General features: G+C 46.4%; 1 protein-coding gene across 1 annotated transcript; it reads left to right on the top strand.

Moving 5' to 3' along the window:
• Window positions 1–1,914: 1,914 nt before the first annotated feature.
• On the top strand, window positions 1,915–13,861 carry LOC111969001 (XK-related protein 6). The gene is made up of 5 exons (XM_023994984.2): window positions 1,915–2,625; window positions 2,714–3,163; window positions 7,011–7,216; window positions 7,316–7,733; window positions 7,856–13,861. Exons 1-5 carry the CDS (start codon window positions 2,423–2,425, stop codon window positions 8,346–8,348), a joined length of 1,770 nt encoding a protein of 589 aa, XP_023850752.1. The 5' UTR covers window positions 1,915–2,422; the 3' UTR covers window positions 8,349–13,861.
• Window positions 13,862–16,429: the final 2,568 nt, after the last annotated feature.

The following is a 16,429-nucleotide window of genomic DNA, read 5'->3' on the forward strand; positions in this document are numbered from 1 at the left end:
TCCAAATAGCTACTTTTGTTAGCGCGTTTGGTAAACAAATCCAAAGTCACGAAGCGCGTTCACTAAAAGCAGACGAAATGTCAAAAAGTTCCGTAACAGTCAGTAGAAACATGTCAAACGATGTATTGAATCAATCTTTAGGATGTTTTTAACATAAATCTTCAATAATGTTCCAACCGGAGAATTCCTTTGTCGTCAGAAATGCGATAGAACAGAGCTCGCTCTCACATGAACGCGCATGGTCAGCGCATGTTCAGCTCATGATAGACCTTACTCAATCCCCTCTCATTCACCCCCACTTCACAGTAGAAGCATCAGACAAGGTTCTAAAGACTGTTGACATCTAGTGGAAGCCGTAGGAAGTGCAAAATGACCCATTTTCCACTGTGTATTCGATAGGTGATGAGTTGAAAACCTACAAACCTCAGATTTCCCACTTCCTGGTTGGATTCTTTTCTCAGGTTTTTGCCTGCCATATGAGTTCTGTTATACTCACAGACATCATTCAAACAGTTTTAGAAACTTCAGAGTGTTTTCAATCCAAATAGACTAATAATATGCATATATTAGCAACTGGGACTGAGGAGCAGGCCGTTTACTCTGGGCACCTCTGGGCACCTTTTCATCCAAGCTACTCAATACTGCCCCTGCAGCCATAATAAGTTAAAATTCAAAATCAAATAGCTAAATTATCCTTTGTATGACCTTAAAACAATTACATATAGCTTAGTAGATTGCCAAGCAACAGAAGAGGGAGGAGCTCTGGAGGCTTAGAGAGGAGGAGGGGCCACATGGGTCAGAGGTTAGACTGAACACACCCCAGGACCACAGACTGAACAGACAGGTACACACCATAAACACACATAGCAGAGCACCAATAGTCACATCAAATAAAATCACACACAATCCCACTTTTAATGGCCAGTCATTATGTTAATCTCAAGTGAGTACATCTTCCTCTCTCCCTCAGTCCAATTTAATATAACGTTTTGTTGGCATTATGAAATATACAAATATTGCATAAGAGTCCCTGTAGCCAATAGACTAGTATGGTTTGTATCTGATACACATTAGGAAAAACATGGAGAAATTGATTTTAGAATAAATTACAAACAATTACCTCTCCTACTCTCTCCATCTCTCTCTCTCATACTCTCTCCTTCACAGACACCAAATTACCACGCTCCTTCAGCCACACTGGGATGGTAGTCATGGCAACAGAGATGCTAATCTCCAGTGGACACGGAAAGAGAGAGGCAGAAAGTGAGGAGGCTGGTTTGTGCTTCATCCCTCCCTCAATCCCTCTCTTTTTAAATCCTTATATTTGCTCCTCCTCTACCCCTTACTCTCTCTCCCAACTCCCACCCATATCTACCTCCTCTCTCTCCCTCATTCTCTCCATCTCTTTTCCCCTCCCCTTACTCTGGCAGAGCTCACACACACACATATGTTATGGGTGATTAGGCTGGCTGAGCTGTTGGCCAGAAGCCTTCTGAGGGAGAGGAGAGAGGGGGGTTGGAGAGAGTGTGTGTGTATAGATGTGTAGATGTTGTATCTAGACTTACCACTAGGAGGCAGAGTGTGTGTGAGTGTGTGTTGAGCTTAGCAGCGCAGAGGGCTCAAGCAGCGGGGAGGAGCGGACGCTCATAGGCTGCTGTGGTGGTGTGTGTTGTGTTGTGTGTGTGTGTGTGGTGTTGTGTGTGTGTGTGTGTGTGTGTGTGTGTGTGTGTGTGGTGTGTGTGTGTGTGTGTGTGTGTGGTGTGTGTGGTGTGTGTGTTGTGTTGTGTGTGTTGTGTGTGTGTGTGTGTGTGTGTTGGTGTGTGTTGTGCTGGTGTGTGTTGTGTGTGTGTGTGTGTGTTGGTATGTGGTGTTGATCAGTTGGAATGAAGCCGCACGGACAGACAGGCCAGAGTGACAGGCGGGGGAAGGCTGAATTGTTACCACAGCTCCACATGGATGAGGATTAATTCATTGGATTTTCACACAATTACATCTCAACACACACACCCCCACACACACACAGGTCTGTTAGCTGGAAGATGCTGCATTAGTTCATAACAAGCCACTGTCTCCCTAGATGACCGTGGTGAGTCAGCCATGCAGGAGATGCAGAGGGAGAGAGAGAGAGGGGGATGAAGAGAGGCTAGAGGAGAAGAGGAACAGGAACGGATTCCACCGCTGCCGCTGGTCGCGAGGAGCACCTGGTATGAGAGGGGATAGAGTGTTTCCTAGAGAGGAAGAAGGGGAGGAGGGATGGAGAGGAGGCCGTCGTGTAGTGACAGGCTCTGATGGCTCCTCGCTCCCCGGGAGAGTCAGAGACAGAAACACAGCGGCTGAGGAGGGACAGGAGGTATTTGGAAAGTGACGTGGGATCAGAGGAGGAGGGTGTGTTTTGGTTCGGGACGAAAGGAACAGGAGTAACATGGCCGCTCAGTCTGATGGAGGGGGATGGGGAGGAACGGGGGAGGGTGTGGGGGAGGGGGTGTTTGATGGAGACACAGAGGGAGACTGTCAGCCTCTGGAATCTGCAGCCATTCACATCTGTCTCTGTTGCCACTCTGCTGTCTGCTATTGGGGCTGTCGCTCCAACTGCCTGGGAAACCTGCTGGGGGAGGACACTACTGGGTAAGTGTGTGTGTGTAGTATGATAATTTTCTCTGCAATTCTCATTTTTACCCTTTTACCATTATTATTATGATCATTCTTATTATAGAGGGATTGGAGGGACCGGAGTTGGCAGGGGTAGCGGTTTAAGGGAGACTCGCTGCCCGCCAGAGGAGGGCCTGTGGCTGGACTGTCTCTGGCTGATCCTGGCTCTCCTCGTCTTCTTTTGGGACGTGGGAACAGACCTACTTCTCGCTGCGGACTACTACACCAGACAGGACTATCTGTGGTTTGGTCTGACGCTTTTTCTTGTGCTGGTGCCGTCGATTGTAGTTCAGATCCTGAGCTTCCGCTGGTTCACCCAGGACTACAGCGGAGAGTGTCTGACAACCTGGCTGGGGACAGTGGACTGCAGCAAGGGAGGAGAGAGAGAAAAGCTGACCAGGCGAGAGCCAGCCGACCAAAGATGGATTTATCCCGGGACAGACCGGGTAAGAGTGGCCTCAGTGTGGCTGTGGCAGATCACCATACACATTCTACAGCTGGGACAGGTCTGGAGGTAAGGACAGAGCATGTCACCCTGTTCTCTCCTCCTCTACTGTCCATACAATAGACCACATGTTCACCTCGCCTCACACACACTTTATGTGAGTTTGCCTGCATGCATCTGTGTTTGCAGTTTACCTCCCTTAGACAATATTTTTTATTTCACCTTTATTTAACCAGGTAGGCTAGTTGAGAACAAGTTCTCATTTACAACTGCGACCTGGCCAAGATAAAGCAAATCAGTGCGACAGAAACAACAACACAGAGTTACACATGGAATAAACAAGCGTACAGTCAATAACACAATAGAAAAAAAGTCTATATACAGTCTGTGCAAATGGCATGAGGAGGTAAGGCAATAAATAGGCCGTAGTAGCAAAGTAATTACAATTTAGCAGATTAACACTGGAGTGATAGATGAGCAGATGATGATGAGCAGATGATGGTGTGTAAGTAGTGATACTGGTGTGCAAAAGAGCAGCAAAGTAAATAAAAACAATATGGGGATGAGGTAGGTAGATTGGGTGGGCTATTTACAGATGGACTATGTACAGCTGCAGCGATCGGTTAGCTGCTCAGATAGCTGATGTTTAACGTTAGTGAGGGAAATGTAAGTCTTCAGCTTCAGCGGTTTTTGCAATTCGTTCAAGTCACTGGCAGCAGAGAACTGGAAGGAAAGGCGACCAAAGGAGGTGTTGGCTTTAGGGATGACCAGTGAGCGTGTGCTACGGGTGGGTGTTGTTATCGTGACCAGTGAGCTGAGATAAGGCAGAGCTTTACCTAGCATAGACTTATAGATGACCTGGAGCCAGTGGGTCTGGCGACGAATATGTAGCGAGGGCCAGCCGACTAGAGCATACAGGTTGCAGTGGTGGGTGGTATAAGGCGCTTTGGTAAAAAAAACAGATGGCACTGTGATAGACTGCATCCAATCTGCATCCAATTTGAGTAGAGTATTGGAAGCTATTTTGTAGATGACATCGACGGAAGTCGAGGATCGGTAGGATAGTCAGTTTTACTAGGGTAAGTTTGGCGGCATGAGTGAAGGAGGCTTTGTTGTGAAATAGATAGCCGATTCTAGATTTGATTTTGGATTGGAGATGTTTGATATGAGTCTGGAAGGAGAGTTTACAGTCTAGCCAGACACCTACGTATTTGTAGTTGTCCACGTATTCTAGGTCAGAACCGTCCAGAGTAGTGATGCTAGTCGGGCGGGTGGGTGCGGGCAGCGAACGGTTGAAAAGCATGCATTTGGTTTTGCTAGCGTTTAAGAGCAGTTGGAGGCCACAGAAGGAGTGAAGTATGGCATTGAAGCACGTTTGGAGGTTAATTAACACAGAGTCCAAAGAAGGGCCAGATGTATACAGAATGGTGTCGTCTTCGTGACACTCTAGTTTGGGTCTAGAGTGTCACCCCCTTCGAAGAGGGTGATGACCGCGGCAGCTTTCCAATCTTTAGGGATCTCGGACGAAACGAAAGAGAGGTTGAACAGACTGGTAATAGGGGTGGCAACAATGGCGGCGGATAATTTTAGAAAGAGAGGGTCCAGATTGTCTAGCCCAGCTGATTTGTACGGGTCCAGGTTTTGCAGCTCTTTCAGAACATCTGCGATCTGGATTTGGGTGAAGGAGAAGCTSGGGAGGCTCRGGCAAGTAGCTGCRAGGGGTGYGGAGYTRTTKGCCGGGGTTGGGGTAGCCAGGAGGAAAGCATGGCCAGCSGTAGAGAAATSCTWATWGAAATKTTAGATTATCATGGATTTATCGGTGGTGACCGTGTCGCCTAGCCTCAGTGCAGTGGGCAGCTGGGAGGAGGTGCTCTTGTTCTCCATGGACTTTACAGTGTCCCAAAAATTTGGGGAGTTAGAGGTACAGGATGCAAATTTCTGTTTGAAAAAGCTAGCCTTTGCTTTCCTAACTGACTATGTGTATTGTCCTGACTTCCCTGAACTGTTTGCATATCGCGGGGAATATTCGATGCTATTGCAGTCCGCCACAGGATGTTTTTGTGCTGGTCAAGGGGCAGTCAGGTCTGGAGTGAACCAAGGGCTATATCTTTCTTAGTTCTACATTTTTTGAAGGGGCATGCTTACTTAAGATGGTGAGAAGTGAATAGCTTGCTTTTGTGTGAGTGAAAGTCTAAGATTGAAAATATGTTTGTCCTATTTCAGTGCATGTACAAGTGGGTAACCTGTAAGTGTGAGGTATTGAAATGGAAATTAGTTTTTGCATATCCCAAGTCCCCCTGAGACACCCTTGGAGAGTGGGTCACGGCCAAGGATCAGCCATTATTGATGGCGACCTTGGAGCAATTGGGGTTAAGTGCTTTGCTCAGGACACCGCAGATTTTACCTATTTCGACTCGGATTTGAACCAGCGACCTTTTAGTAACTGGCCAACGCTCTTTACCGGTAGGCTACCTGCCACCCACCCACGCATGGACGCACGCACGCACGATACACACACACACACACACACACAACACACACACACACACACACACACACACACACACACCACACACAACACACACACACACACACACACACACACACACACACACACACACACAACAACACACACACACACACACACACACACACACACCACACACACACAGAGCTCTAACAGGCAACACTGAATCTACAAAAAAACTACAGTCAGTAGCATTAGCAAGGTTACTCGAACAATCCAAATGGCCATATTAGCGACAAAGGGCACATGTGCAGAACATAGGCAGAAGCTGCACTGACCTGAATAAAGCTTATTTCCCCACTGTTTGGTAAAACAGTTTTAAACTATTTGGCTCAATCGATTTTCATTCTCTTGCGTTTGTGCTACACCCTGACTGAACACCAATGGTCAAAGCCCCCCAACCACACAACACACACACACACACACACACTCTCTCTCTCTCTCCCGCTCTCTGTCAGATTAATTCTTTAATGGCTAGGTGCCTGAGGGAGATGTTGAGTGGTTTAAGACGGGTGTGCGTGTGAGTGTGTGTGTGTGTGTGTGTGTGTGTGTGTGTGTGTGTGTGTGTGTGTGTGTGTGTGTGATGGGGGTTGGGAGGCAGCTCAGTGATTTGTAAATGAGAGTCGTCTGAGGAACGTTTGGACCGTCCATGTTTGTCTAGTAATGCACTGAGCATTCAAGTACATGGTGGGCTGGGGGCTCTGACTGACAGGATGACACCTGTATGACTGTGGTTTCTTGCATGTTTTTATAAAGGCTCACAGTGAAAATAACAACCCTGCCTCTCCCCAGTGGTGTGTGTCTGCATGTGTGCCCGTGTGTAACACTTCCCCTAATGGTGTGGCCTGTCCCAAAGAGTGGTATATGTGTGTGGAATGGTTCAGTCTGATTGAGATAGATCACTGTGAGATGGAGCGATGGAGTAGAAGGGAGAAAAAAAGAGCTTGAACACACATAACAGTAGTGAAGGGGGGAGGGGACTGAGGGAGAGAGCGAGAGAGTGAAAGGATGGATAACAACATCAAAATTTTACGCAAATTAAACACAAATCAATAAGTTCTCTCTCTCTTCTTCCTCTGTTGTGATGTGGCATTTTTCAGGTTTCTCTGGTGAAATATGTGTGTCTGCATGTGTGTGTTTCTAAGTGGCCAGTGAATTATTGATGTCATATGAAATTTGCTCATATGATGCAGCCCAGATGGTTGTATGAGCATAACTACGCACATGCATACACACAAACACACACACCCACAGCCACAGCCTGGGGCACTCCGTAATTGATCTTATTCATTCAAACAGGTTCTATCTCTCTCTCTCTCTCTGGGCCATGATGGCGGTATTACAGGGGCCATGATGATTGACGTCTCACCTCCAAATTCTGACCCCCAGGTATATCCGTACGTTGTACCTGGGTATCCAGTCCCACCGTATGAAGGAGCTTAAGGAGGCCCAGAGGAGGTTCTACTGGGCCATGATGTTTGAGTATGCAGACGTCAACATGCTGCGGCTACTGGAGACCTTCCTGGAGTCAGCTCCTCAACTAGTACTACAGCTCTGTATTATGATACAGCAGAACCGTGCTGAAACTCTACAGTGTACGTATACACATACAGTTCACACACAGTACACATTACACACACACACTCACTCGTCAACTAGTTTACCAAGATGAGAATCAATCCCTCTCTCTCTAGGTATATCTAGTCTAGGCTCTCTTCTGTCTCTATCCTGGGTGTTGGCTTCGTACCACAAGCTCCTGCGTGACTCCAGGGACGACCAGCGCAGTCTGAGTTACCGCGGTGCCCTTCTCCACCTTCTCTGGCGCCTCTTCACCATCTCCTCCCGCGTTCTCTCTCTCGCCCTCTTCGCCTCCCTCTTCCACCTGTACTTTGGCATCTTTGTGGTGCTCCACTGGTGTGGCATGGCACTGTGGGTGGTGCATGGAGGAACAGACTTCTGTATGTCTCGCTGGGAGGAGGTGCTGTTTAACATGGTGGTGGGCATCGTCTACATCTTCTGTTGGTTCAACGTCAAGGAGGGACACACCAGGGGACGCATGGTTGCTTACTACTCTGTGGTACTGGCTGAGAATACACTTCTCACCGGACTGTGGTATGTAGACAGACAGACACACCTATGTGTTTCATCATCTAATAGGTGTATCTATCTTAATTAGTGCAGAGACAAATGTGTGTGCGTGCATATCATAATAGGTGCATGTGTGTGTGTTACAGGTATGTGTATCGTGACCATGCAGAAACAGACATCTACGCGGTGCCAGCATTGTGTGGTGTCTACCTGTCCTTTGCGGGTGGAGTACTGGTGATGCTTCTATACTACGGCCTTCTCCACCCCTCACACACACACCCCACCCCGGCCTCAACCTGCTGTGACGAGCTGCTGTGGGGTAACCCCTTGCCCCCCTCAGCTCCACCCACCCCAGCCCACCTGGCTGCCCCGTTTCACAGTGATGACATCATCGCAGAAGGCTGTCTGCCGGTGTTCCAGGTGCGTTCAGAGCCCCCCACCTCACGCCATTTCGAGGGTCCTCTGATAAAGATTGACATGCCCAGGAAACGTTACCCGGCCTGGGACGCTCACTACGTGGACAGACGGCTGCGAAGAACCATCAACCTACTGCAGTACCTGACACCTGCAGCCGCAGGCATTCGATACAGGGACAGATCTCTGCTCTATGAACTACTGCAGTACGAGTCTTCTCTCTGACACAAATATACATACACATACAGTTGAAGTCGGAAGTTTACATACACTTATTTTAGAGTCATTAAAACTCGTTTTTCAACCACTCCACAAATTTCTTGTTAAACTATAGTTTTGGCAAGTCGGTTAGGACATCTACTTTGTGCATGACACAAGTAATTTTTCAAACAATTGTTTACAGACAGATTATTTCACTTATTTCACTGTATCACAATTCCAGTGGGTCAGAAGTTTACATACACAAAGTTGACTGTGCCTTTAAACACATTGGAAAATTCCAGAAAATTATGTTATGGCTTCATAAGATTCTGATAGGCTAATTGACATCATTTGAATCAATTGGAGGTGTACCTGTTGATGTATTTCAAGGCCTACCTTCAAAAATGCCTCTTTGCTTGACATCATGGGAAATCAAAAGAAATCAGCCAATACATCATTTTCTGGTTCGTCCTTGGGAGCAATTTCCAAACGCCTGAAGGTACCACGTTCATCTGTACAAACAATAGTACGCAAGTATAAACACCATGGGACCACGCAGCCGTCATACCGCTCAGGAAGGAGACACGTTCTGTCTCCTAGAGATGAACGTACTTTGGTGCGAAAAGTGCAAATCAATCCCAGAACAACAGCAAAGGAACTTCTAAAGATTCTGGAGGAAACAGGTACAAAAGTATCTATATCCACAGTAAAACGAGTCCTATATCGACATAACCTGAAAGGCCACTCAGCAAGGAAGAAGCCACTGCTCTAAAACCGCCATAAAAAAAGCCAGACTATGGTTTGCACATGGGGACAAATATCGTACTTTTTTGAGAAATTTCCTCTGGTCTGATGAAACAAAAATACAACTGTTTGGCCATAATGACCATCGTTATGTTTGGAGGAAAAAGGGGGAGGCTTGCAAGCCGAAGAACACCATCCAAACCGTGAAGCACGGGGGTGGCAGCATCATGTTTTGGGGGTGCTTTGATGCAGGAGGGACTGGTGCACTTCACAAAATAGATGGCATCAAGAGGGAGGAAATTATGTGGATATATTGAAGCAACATCTCAAGACAACAGTCAGGAAGTTAAAGCTTGGTCGCAAATGGGTCTTCCAAATGGACAATGACCCCAAGCATACTTCCAAAGTTGTGGCAAAATGGCTTAAGGACAACAAAGTCAAGGTATTGGAGTGACTCAGTTACACCAGCTCTGTCAGGAGGAAGGTGCCAAAATTCACCCAACTTATGGTGGGAAGCTTGTGGAAGGCTACCCGAAACTTTTGACCCAAGTTAAACAATTTAAAGGGAATCCCACTGGGAATGTGATGAAAGAAATATAAGCTGAAATAAATCATTCTCTCTACTATTATTCTGACATTTCACATTCTTAAAATAAAGTAGTGATCCTAACTGACCTAAAACAGGGAATTTTTACTAGAATTAAATGTTAGGAATTGTGAAAACTGAGTTTAAATGTATTTGGCTAAGGTGTATGTAAACTTCCGACTTCAACTGTATGTACAGTGGGGAGAACAAGTATTTGATACACTGCCGATTTTGCAGGTTTTCCTACTTACAAAGCATGTAGAGGTCTGTAATCCAAAAAATCACATTGTATGATTTTTAAGTAATTCATTTGCATTTTATTGCATGACTGATACATCAGAAAAGCAGAACTTTATATTTGGTACAGAAACCTTTGTTTGCAATTACAGAGATCATACGTTTCCTGTAGTTCTTGACCAGGTTTGCACACACTGCAGCAGGGATTTTGGCCCACTCCTCCATACAGACCTTCTCCAGATCCTTCAGGTTTCGGGGCTGTCGCTGGGCAATACGGACTTTCAGCTCCCTCCAAAGATTTTCTATTGGGTTCAGGTCTGGAGACTGGCTAGGCCACTCCAGGACCTTGAGATGCTTCTTACGGAGCCACTCCTTAGTTGCCCTGGCTGTGTGTTTCGGGTCGTTGTCATGCTGGAAGACCCAGCCACGACCCATCTTCAATGCTCTTACTGAGGGAAGGAGGTTGTTGGCCAAGATCTCGCGATACATGGCCCCATCCATCCTCCCCTCAATACGGTGCAGTCGTCCTGTCCCCTTTGCAGAAAAGCATCCCCAAAGAATGATGTTTCCACCTCCATGCTTCACGGTTGGGATGGTGTTCTTGGGGTTGTACTCATCCTTCTTCTTCCTCCAAACACGGCGAGTGGAGTTTAGACCAAAAAGCTCTATTTTTGTCTCATCAGACCACATGACCTTCTCCCATTCCTCCTCTGGATCATCCAGATGGTCATTGGCAAACTTCAGATGGGCCTGGACATGCGCTGGCTTGAGTGGGGGGACCTTGCGTGCGCTACAGGATTTTAATCCATGACGGCGTAGTGTGTTACTAATGGATTTCTTTGAGACTGTGGTCCCAGCTCTCTTCAGGTCATTGACCAGGTCCTGCCGTGTAGTTCTGGGCTGATCCCTCACCTTCCTCATGATCATTGATGCCCCACCGAGGTGAGATCTTGCATGGAGCCCCAGACCGAGGGTGATTGACCGTCATCTTGAACTTCTTCCATTTTCTAATAATTGCGCCAACAGTTGTTGCCTTCATCCCAGCCTTGTGCAGGTCTACAATTGTATCCCTGATGTCCTTACACAGCTCTCTGGTCTTGGCCATTGTGGAGAGGTTGGAGTCTGTTTGATTGAGTGTGTGGACAGGTGTCTTTTATACAGGTAACGAGTTCAAACAGATGCAGTTAATACAGGTAATGAGTGGAGAACAGGAGGGCTTCTTAAAGAAAAACTAACAGGTCTGTGAGAGCCGGAATTCTTACTGGTTGGTAGGTGATCAAATACTTATGTCATGCAATAAAATGCAAATTAATTACTTAAAAATCATACAATGTGATTTTCTCGGTTTTTGTTTTAGATTCCGTCTCTCACATTTGAAGTGTACCAATGATAAAAAGTATAGACCTCTAAATGCTTTGTAAGTAGGAAAACCTGCAAAATCGGCAGTGTATCAAATACTTGTTCTCCCCACTGTACATGTGTGCACATGTAGCCGATTTGAAATGGCTAGCTAGTCAGTGGTGCGTACTTGTAGCGTTCGGTGACATTACCTGCTCTGAGACCTAAACTGAACAGAAATATAAACGCAACGTTACAGTACAGTACATATAAGGGAATCAGTCAACTGAAATAAATTAATTTAGGCCCTAATCTATAGATTTTACATGACTGGGACTAAAGATCTACATCTGTTCACAGATACCTTTTTAAAAAAGCTAGAGGCATGGATCAGAAAACCAGTCAGTATTTGGTGTGCCTACCATTTGCCTCACGCAGCGCGACACATCTCCTTCGCATAGAGTTAACCGGGCTGTTGATTGTGGCCTGTGGAATGTTGTCCCACTCCTCTTCAATGGCTGTGCGATGTTGCTGGATATTTGCGGGAAATGGAACACGCAGTCGTAGACGTCGATCCAGAGCATCCCAAACATGCTTAATGGGTGACATTTTCAGCTTCCAGGAATTGTGTACAGATCCTTGCGACATGGGGCTGTGCATTATCATCGTGAAATATGAGGTGATGGCGGCGGATTACTGGCACGACAATGGGCCTCAGGATTTCTTTACGATATCTCTGAGCATTCAAATTACCATCGATAAAATGCAATTGTGTTCGTTGTCCATAGCTTATGCCTGCCCATACCATAACCACACCACCACCATGGGGCACTCTGTTCATTGATGTCAGCAAACCACTCACCCTCATGGCGCCATACTGTCTGCCATCTGCCCGGTACAGTTGAAATCAGGATTCACGCGTGAAGAGCACACTTCTCCAGCATGCCAGTGGCCATCGAAGGTGAGCATTTGCCCACTGAAGACGGTTACGATGCCAAACTGCAGTCAAGTCAAGACCCTGGTGAGGACAACGAGCACGCAGATGAGCTTCCCTGAGACGGTTTCTGACAGTCTGTGCAGAAATTCTTCGGGTTGTGAAAACCCACAGTTTCATCAGCTGTGGCTGGTCTCAGACAATTCCGTAGGTGAAGAAGCCGGATGTGCTAGGCTGGCGTGGTTACACATGGTCTGTGTTGTGTGACAAAACTGCACATTTTAGAGTGGCCTTTTATTGTTCCCAGCACAAGGTACACCTGTGTAATGATCATGCTATTTAATCCGCTTCTTGATATGCCACACCTGCCAGGTGGATGGATTATCTAATACAACGTGCCATTAGCTAACACAACGTGCCATTGGAACACAGGAGTGATGGTTGCTGATAATGGGCCTCTGTACGCCTATGTAGATATTCCATTAAAAAATCTGTCGTTTCCAGCAACAAAAGTCATTTACAACATTAACAATGTATTTCGGATCAATTTGATGTTATTTTAATGGACAAAAAAATTGCTTTTCTTTCAAAAACAAGGACATTTCTAAGTGACCCCAAAATTTTGAACGGTAGTGAATATATAAACAGCTGCTTGAAAGCGGTCTGCTAGCTGTGAGTTTATATTCTCTTCAGTTTGGCTAACTGTTTGGCTAACACTGAGTGTACAAAACATTCCTAAAATTGAGTTGCCTCCCCTTTTTCCCTCAGAACAGCCTCAATTTGTCAGGACTTGGACTCTACAAGGTGTGGACAGTGTTCCACAGGGATGCCGGCCCATGTTGACTCCGATGCTTCCCACAGTTGGTGTCAAGTTGGCTGGATGTCCTTTGGGTGGTGGACCATCCTTGATACACACGGGAAACTGTTGGTTGTGAAAAACACAGCAGCGTTGCAGTTCTTGACACACTCAAACTGGTGCGCCTGGCACCTACTACCATACCCCGTTTAAAGGCACTTAAATATTTTGTCTTGCCCATTCACCCTCTGAATGGTACACATACACACTCCATGTCTCAATTGACTCAAGGTTTAAAAAGTCCTTCTTTAACCTGTCTCCTCCTCTTCATCTACACTGATTTAAGTGGATTTAACCAGTGACATCAATAAGGGATCATAGCTTTCACCTGGTCAGTATATGTCTTGGAAAGATGTTCTGTACTCAGTGTATATTTCAATGTACAGAGATTTGTGTGTACTATGTGTGTTGTGACTGAGCTGTGAGTCCAGTAGTCTGTTATGTTTGCTTGTTTGTCTGTTCAGAAGGGCACAACATTACAGAACTTTAAGATAGAAATGTATTGTGTAGAACAGATATGATTGTCTGTCATGTAGTTAAGGGATATGTCGTGCTCTTTCTGATAACCTCATCTCTGAGGTTGTCATGGTAACAGAGACCTTTACCTAAATACACCTGACAATCCCTCCACCAATCAACACTAAGCCTTCCACTGATCAACTTCCTATGGTGCAAATACAGAATATACAGTATGTTAATATGTATGTGAAATTCATTTGTTAACTTAATTTTGGTGCAAATGTATATGAATATGTATTAACTTATTTGTGGACAAATATATATGAATTTCATATGGTGCAAATATATATTAACTTAATTTATTAAAGCAATAATACACTTGAGGGTATGCGTTTTGAGTCACAAGTGGACTCAGCATTCTACATTTGACTTCTAACCTCTCTCTGTTTCTGTTCTGGGTCTAAGGTAACAGAAGGGTCTCATTTTGTGCCCAAAATCTGAGACGCAATTAGTTCAGAGATGAGGCTGTATTGATGCAGGTTCACATCAAAATCTACTTTATACAGTACCAGTCAAAACTTTGGACACACCTACTCATTCCGGGGTTTTTCTTTATTTGTACTATTTTCTACATTGTAGAGTAATAGTGAAGACATCAACATTAATAAATAATACATCTGGAATCATGTAGCAACCCAAAAAGGGTTTAACAAATAAAAATATATTTTATATTTGACATTCTTCAAAGTAGCCACCCTTTGTCTTGATGACAGATTTGCATACTCTTGATATTCTCTCAACCAGTTCATGAGTTAGTCACCTGGAATACATTTCAATTAACAGGTGTGCCTTGTTAAAATGTCTTTTGTGAAATTTCTTTCCAACGACAGTCCATCAGTCAATCCGGAAAATTTCAAGAACTTAAAAAATTTCTTCAAGTGCAATCACAAAAACATCAATGGCTATGATGAAACTAGCTCCCGTGAGGACCGCCACAGGAAAGGAAGACCCAGAATTACCTCTGCTGCAGAGGATAATGCCACGGATCCCCCCCGTACTGCTGCTCATTCTGTTCACCAGTTCCGGAGGTCGACGTCACCGGCCTTCTAGGCTGCACTGAACTGTGTCATTACGCACACCTGGTTCCAATTCCTCACTGATTGTATTTGTATAAATTGCCCTTTGTTTCCCCATTGAGCTGTTGATTATTGTTCCCACATCCATTGGTCATGTGAGTACCTATGCGTTGTCTCAGCTTGTGCTGCATGTTTTGTGTATTGTCTATTTCGGGTCTCGTCCCATATCGTCCTACGAGGTTTTCTCTCGCTCTTTTGTTTGGGTACATCCCAGTGTTTTGTATACGTGTTTGTTTTGGGTGTATTAAAAACCCAGATGATGTATTCCTTCCCTGCCTGTCTCCAAATCCTTTATAACAGCGTGACAGAATAATCGACTCAATATATGGAGACAGCAGGGAAGGCCGAGCTTGCGACCATTGTAGGGACAGTACAGCACCACGAGGACTGTCTCTCCAGACTTGGGGTCGCCATGGACAGTGTGCTGGCAACCATCCTGCTCTTGGCGCCGATCCGCAGAATACCCCTGTCCCTCCCGGAGCGCTTTGACGGTGCGCCAGCAAGATGCAAGGGGTTCCTTCTACAATACGACCTGTACCTCGCTCGCTACGCCGAGGCTGTTTCCGGAAGAGACAGGGCTGCCACCGTCATCTCGGCACTGACCGGGCGGGCTCTGGACTGGGGTGCCGCGGTCTGGGAGACGGGCGGACCCGAGGTTGAGTCCTACGAGCGCTTCACCCTTCTCTTCCGCTCTGTGTTTGATCATCCTGTGGAGGGCTGAGAGGGAGGTGAGCGTCTACTCCGACTACGCCAGGGAGCTAGGACCGCCTCGGAGTTCGCCCTGGAGTTCCGGACCATCGCGGCTTCGACCGGAGGGAATGAGTTGGCTCTGGTCACCGTTTTCCACAGCGGACTGGGGGAAGAGGTACAGCTGGAGTTAGCCTGCCGTGATGACAACCTGTCACTCGACCAGCTCATCAGCATGGCGATCCGGTTGAACAACCTCCTGTAGTCCCGAAGTAAACCTGCGAGGAATCCAGAGCCCATGGCTACACCTGCTCCGTGGTGGGCTCGGAATGTGGTGAGCTCGGCTTTGCAGACCATAGGAGAAAGAGGAATCTGTGCTTCTGCTTCTATTGTGAGGAAAGGGGTCATTTCTCTCTATCTGCTCTCTATTCCCTAGGAGGCAAGGAGCTGACAAGCCAGGGACTTCTCCTGCGCTAACCCAGGTAGGAGGCAAGGTCTCCTCTCCTTGTCTGTCAAATCAACCAGTGTGTTTTCCTGTTAAATTCCCTGAGTACTCTCGCCCTTCACTCCCGTTAGCTCTGATTGATTCCGGAGCTGCCGGGAATTTTTTAGATAGCGCACTGGCCACAGCATTACGCATCCCTTTGGTTCCCCTACAGTCACCCATTCCGGTTCGAGCCCTGGATAATCGTCCAATAGGGACAGGGCTCATACTTCACATTACTGTTCCTGTTTCTTTGCTGACCTAGAACAGATCACCTTCTTGATTATAGACTGGTTGAGTTTGCATCCAGTTATTTCCTGGTCCGATAGGAGACTGCTGGGTTGGTCGCAGGAGTGTCAGGGGAGGTGTCGTGCAGTGTCTGTCAACACCGCTACGGTGGAAAGTCTGGACTGTGTTCCTCAAGTGGATTTACCGGAGGAGTACCAGGATCTGCACCGTTTTTTTTCTAAGACCCAGGCTACACGCCTGTCTCCCCATCGCCCCTGGGATGATGCCATTGACCTGTTGTCTGATGCAGCCCTCCCAAGAGGACATCCCCTCTCCTATGCGAAGACCACAGCCATGGCCTATGTACAGGAGAGTCTCCAGTAGAGTTTTATCCGGCCCTCTAAGTTAAAAGCCTC

Source organism: Salvelinus sp. IW2-2015, linkage group LG9 (genome assembly GCF_002910315.2).
Source record: "Salvelinus sp. IW2-2015 linkage group LG9, ASM291031v2, whole genome shotgun sequence".
NCBI lineage: Eukaryota > Metazoa > Chordata > Actinopteri > Salmoniformes > Salmonidae > Salvelinus > Salvelinus sp. IW2-2015.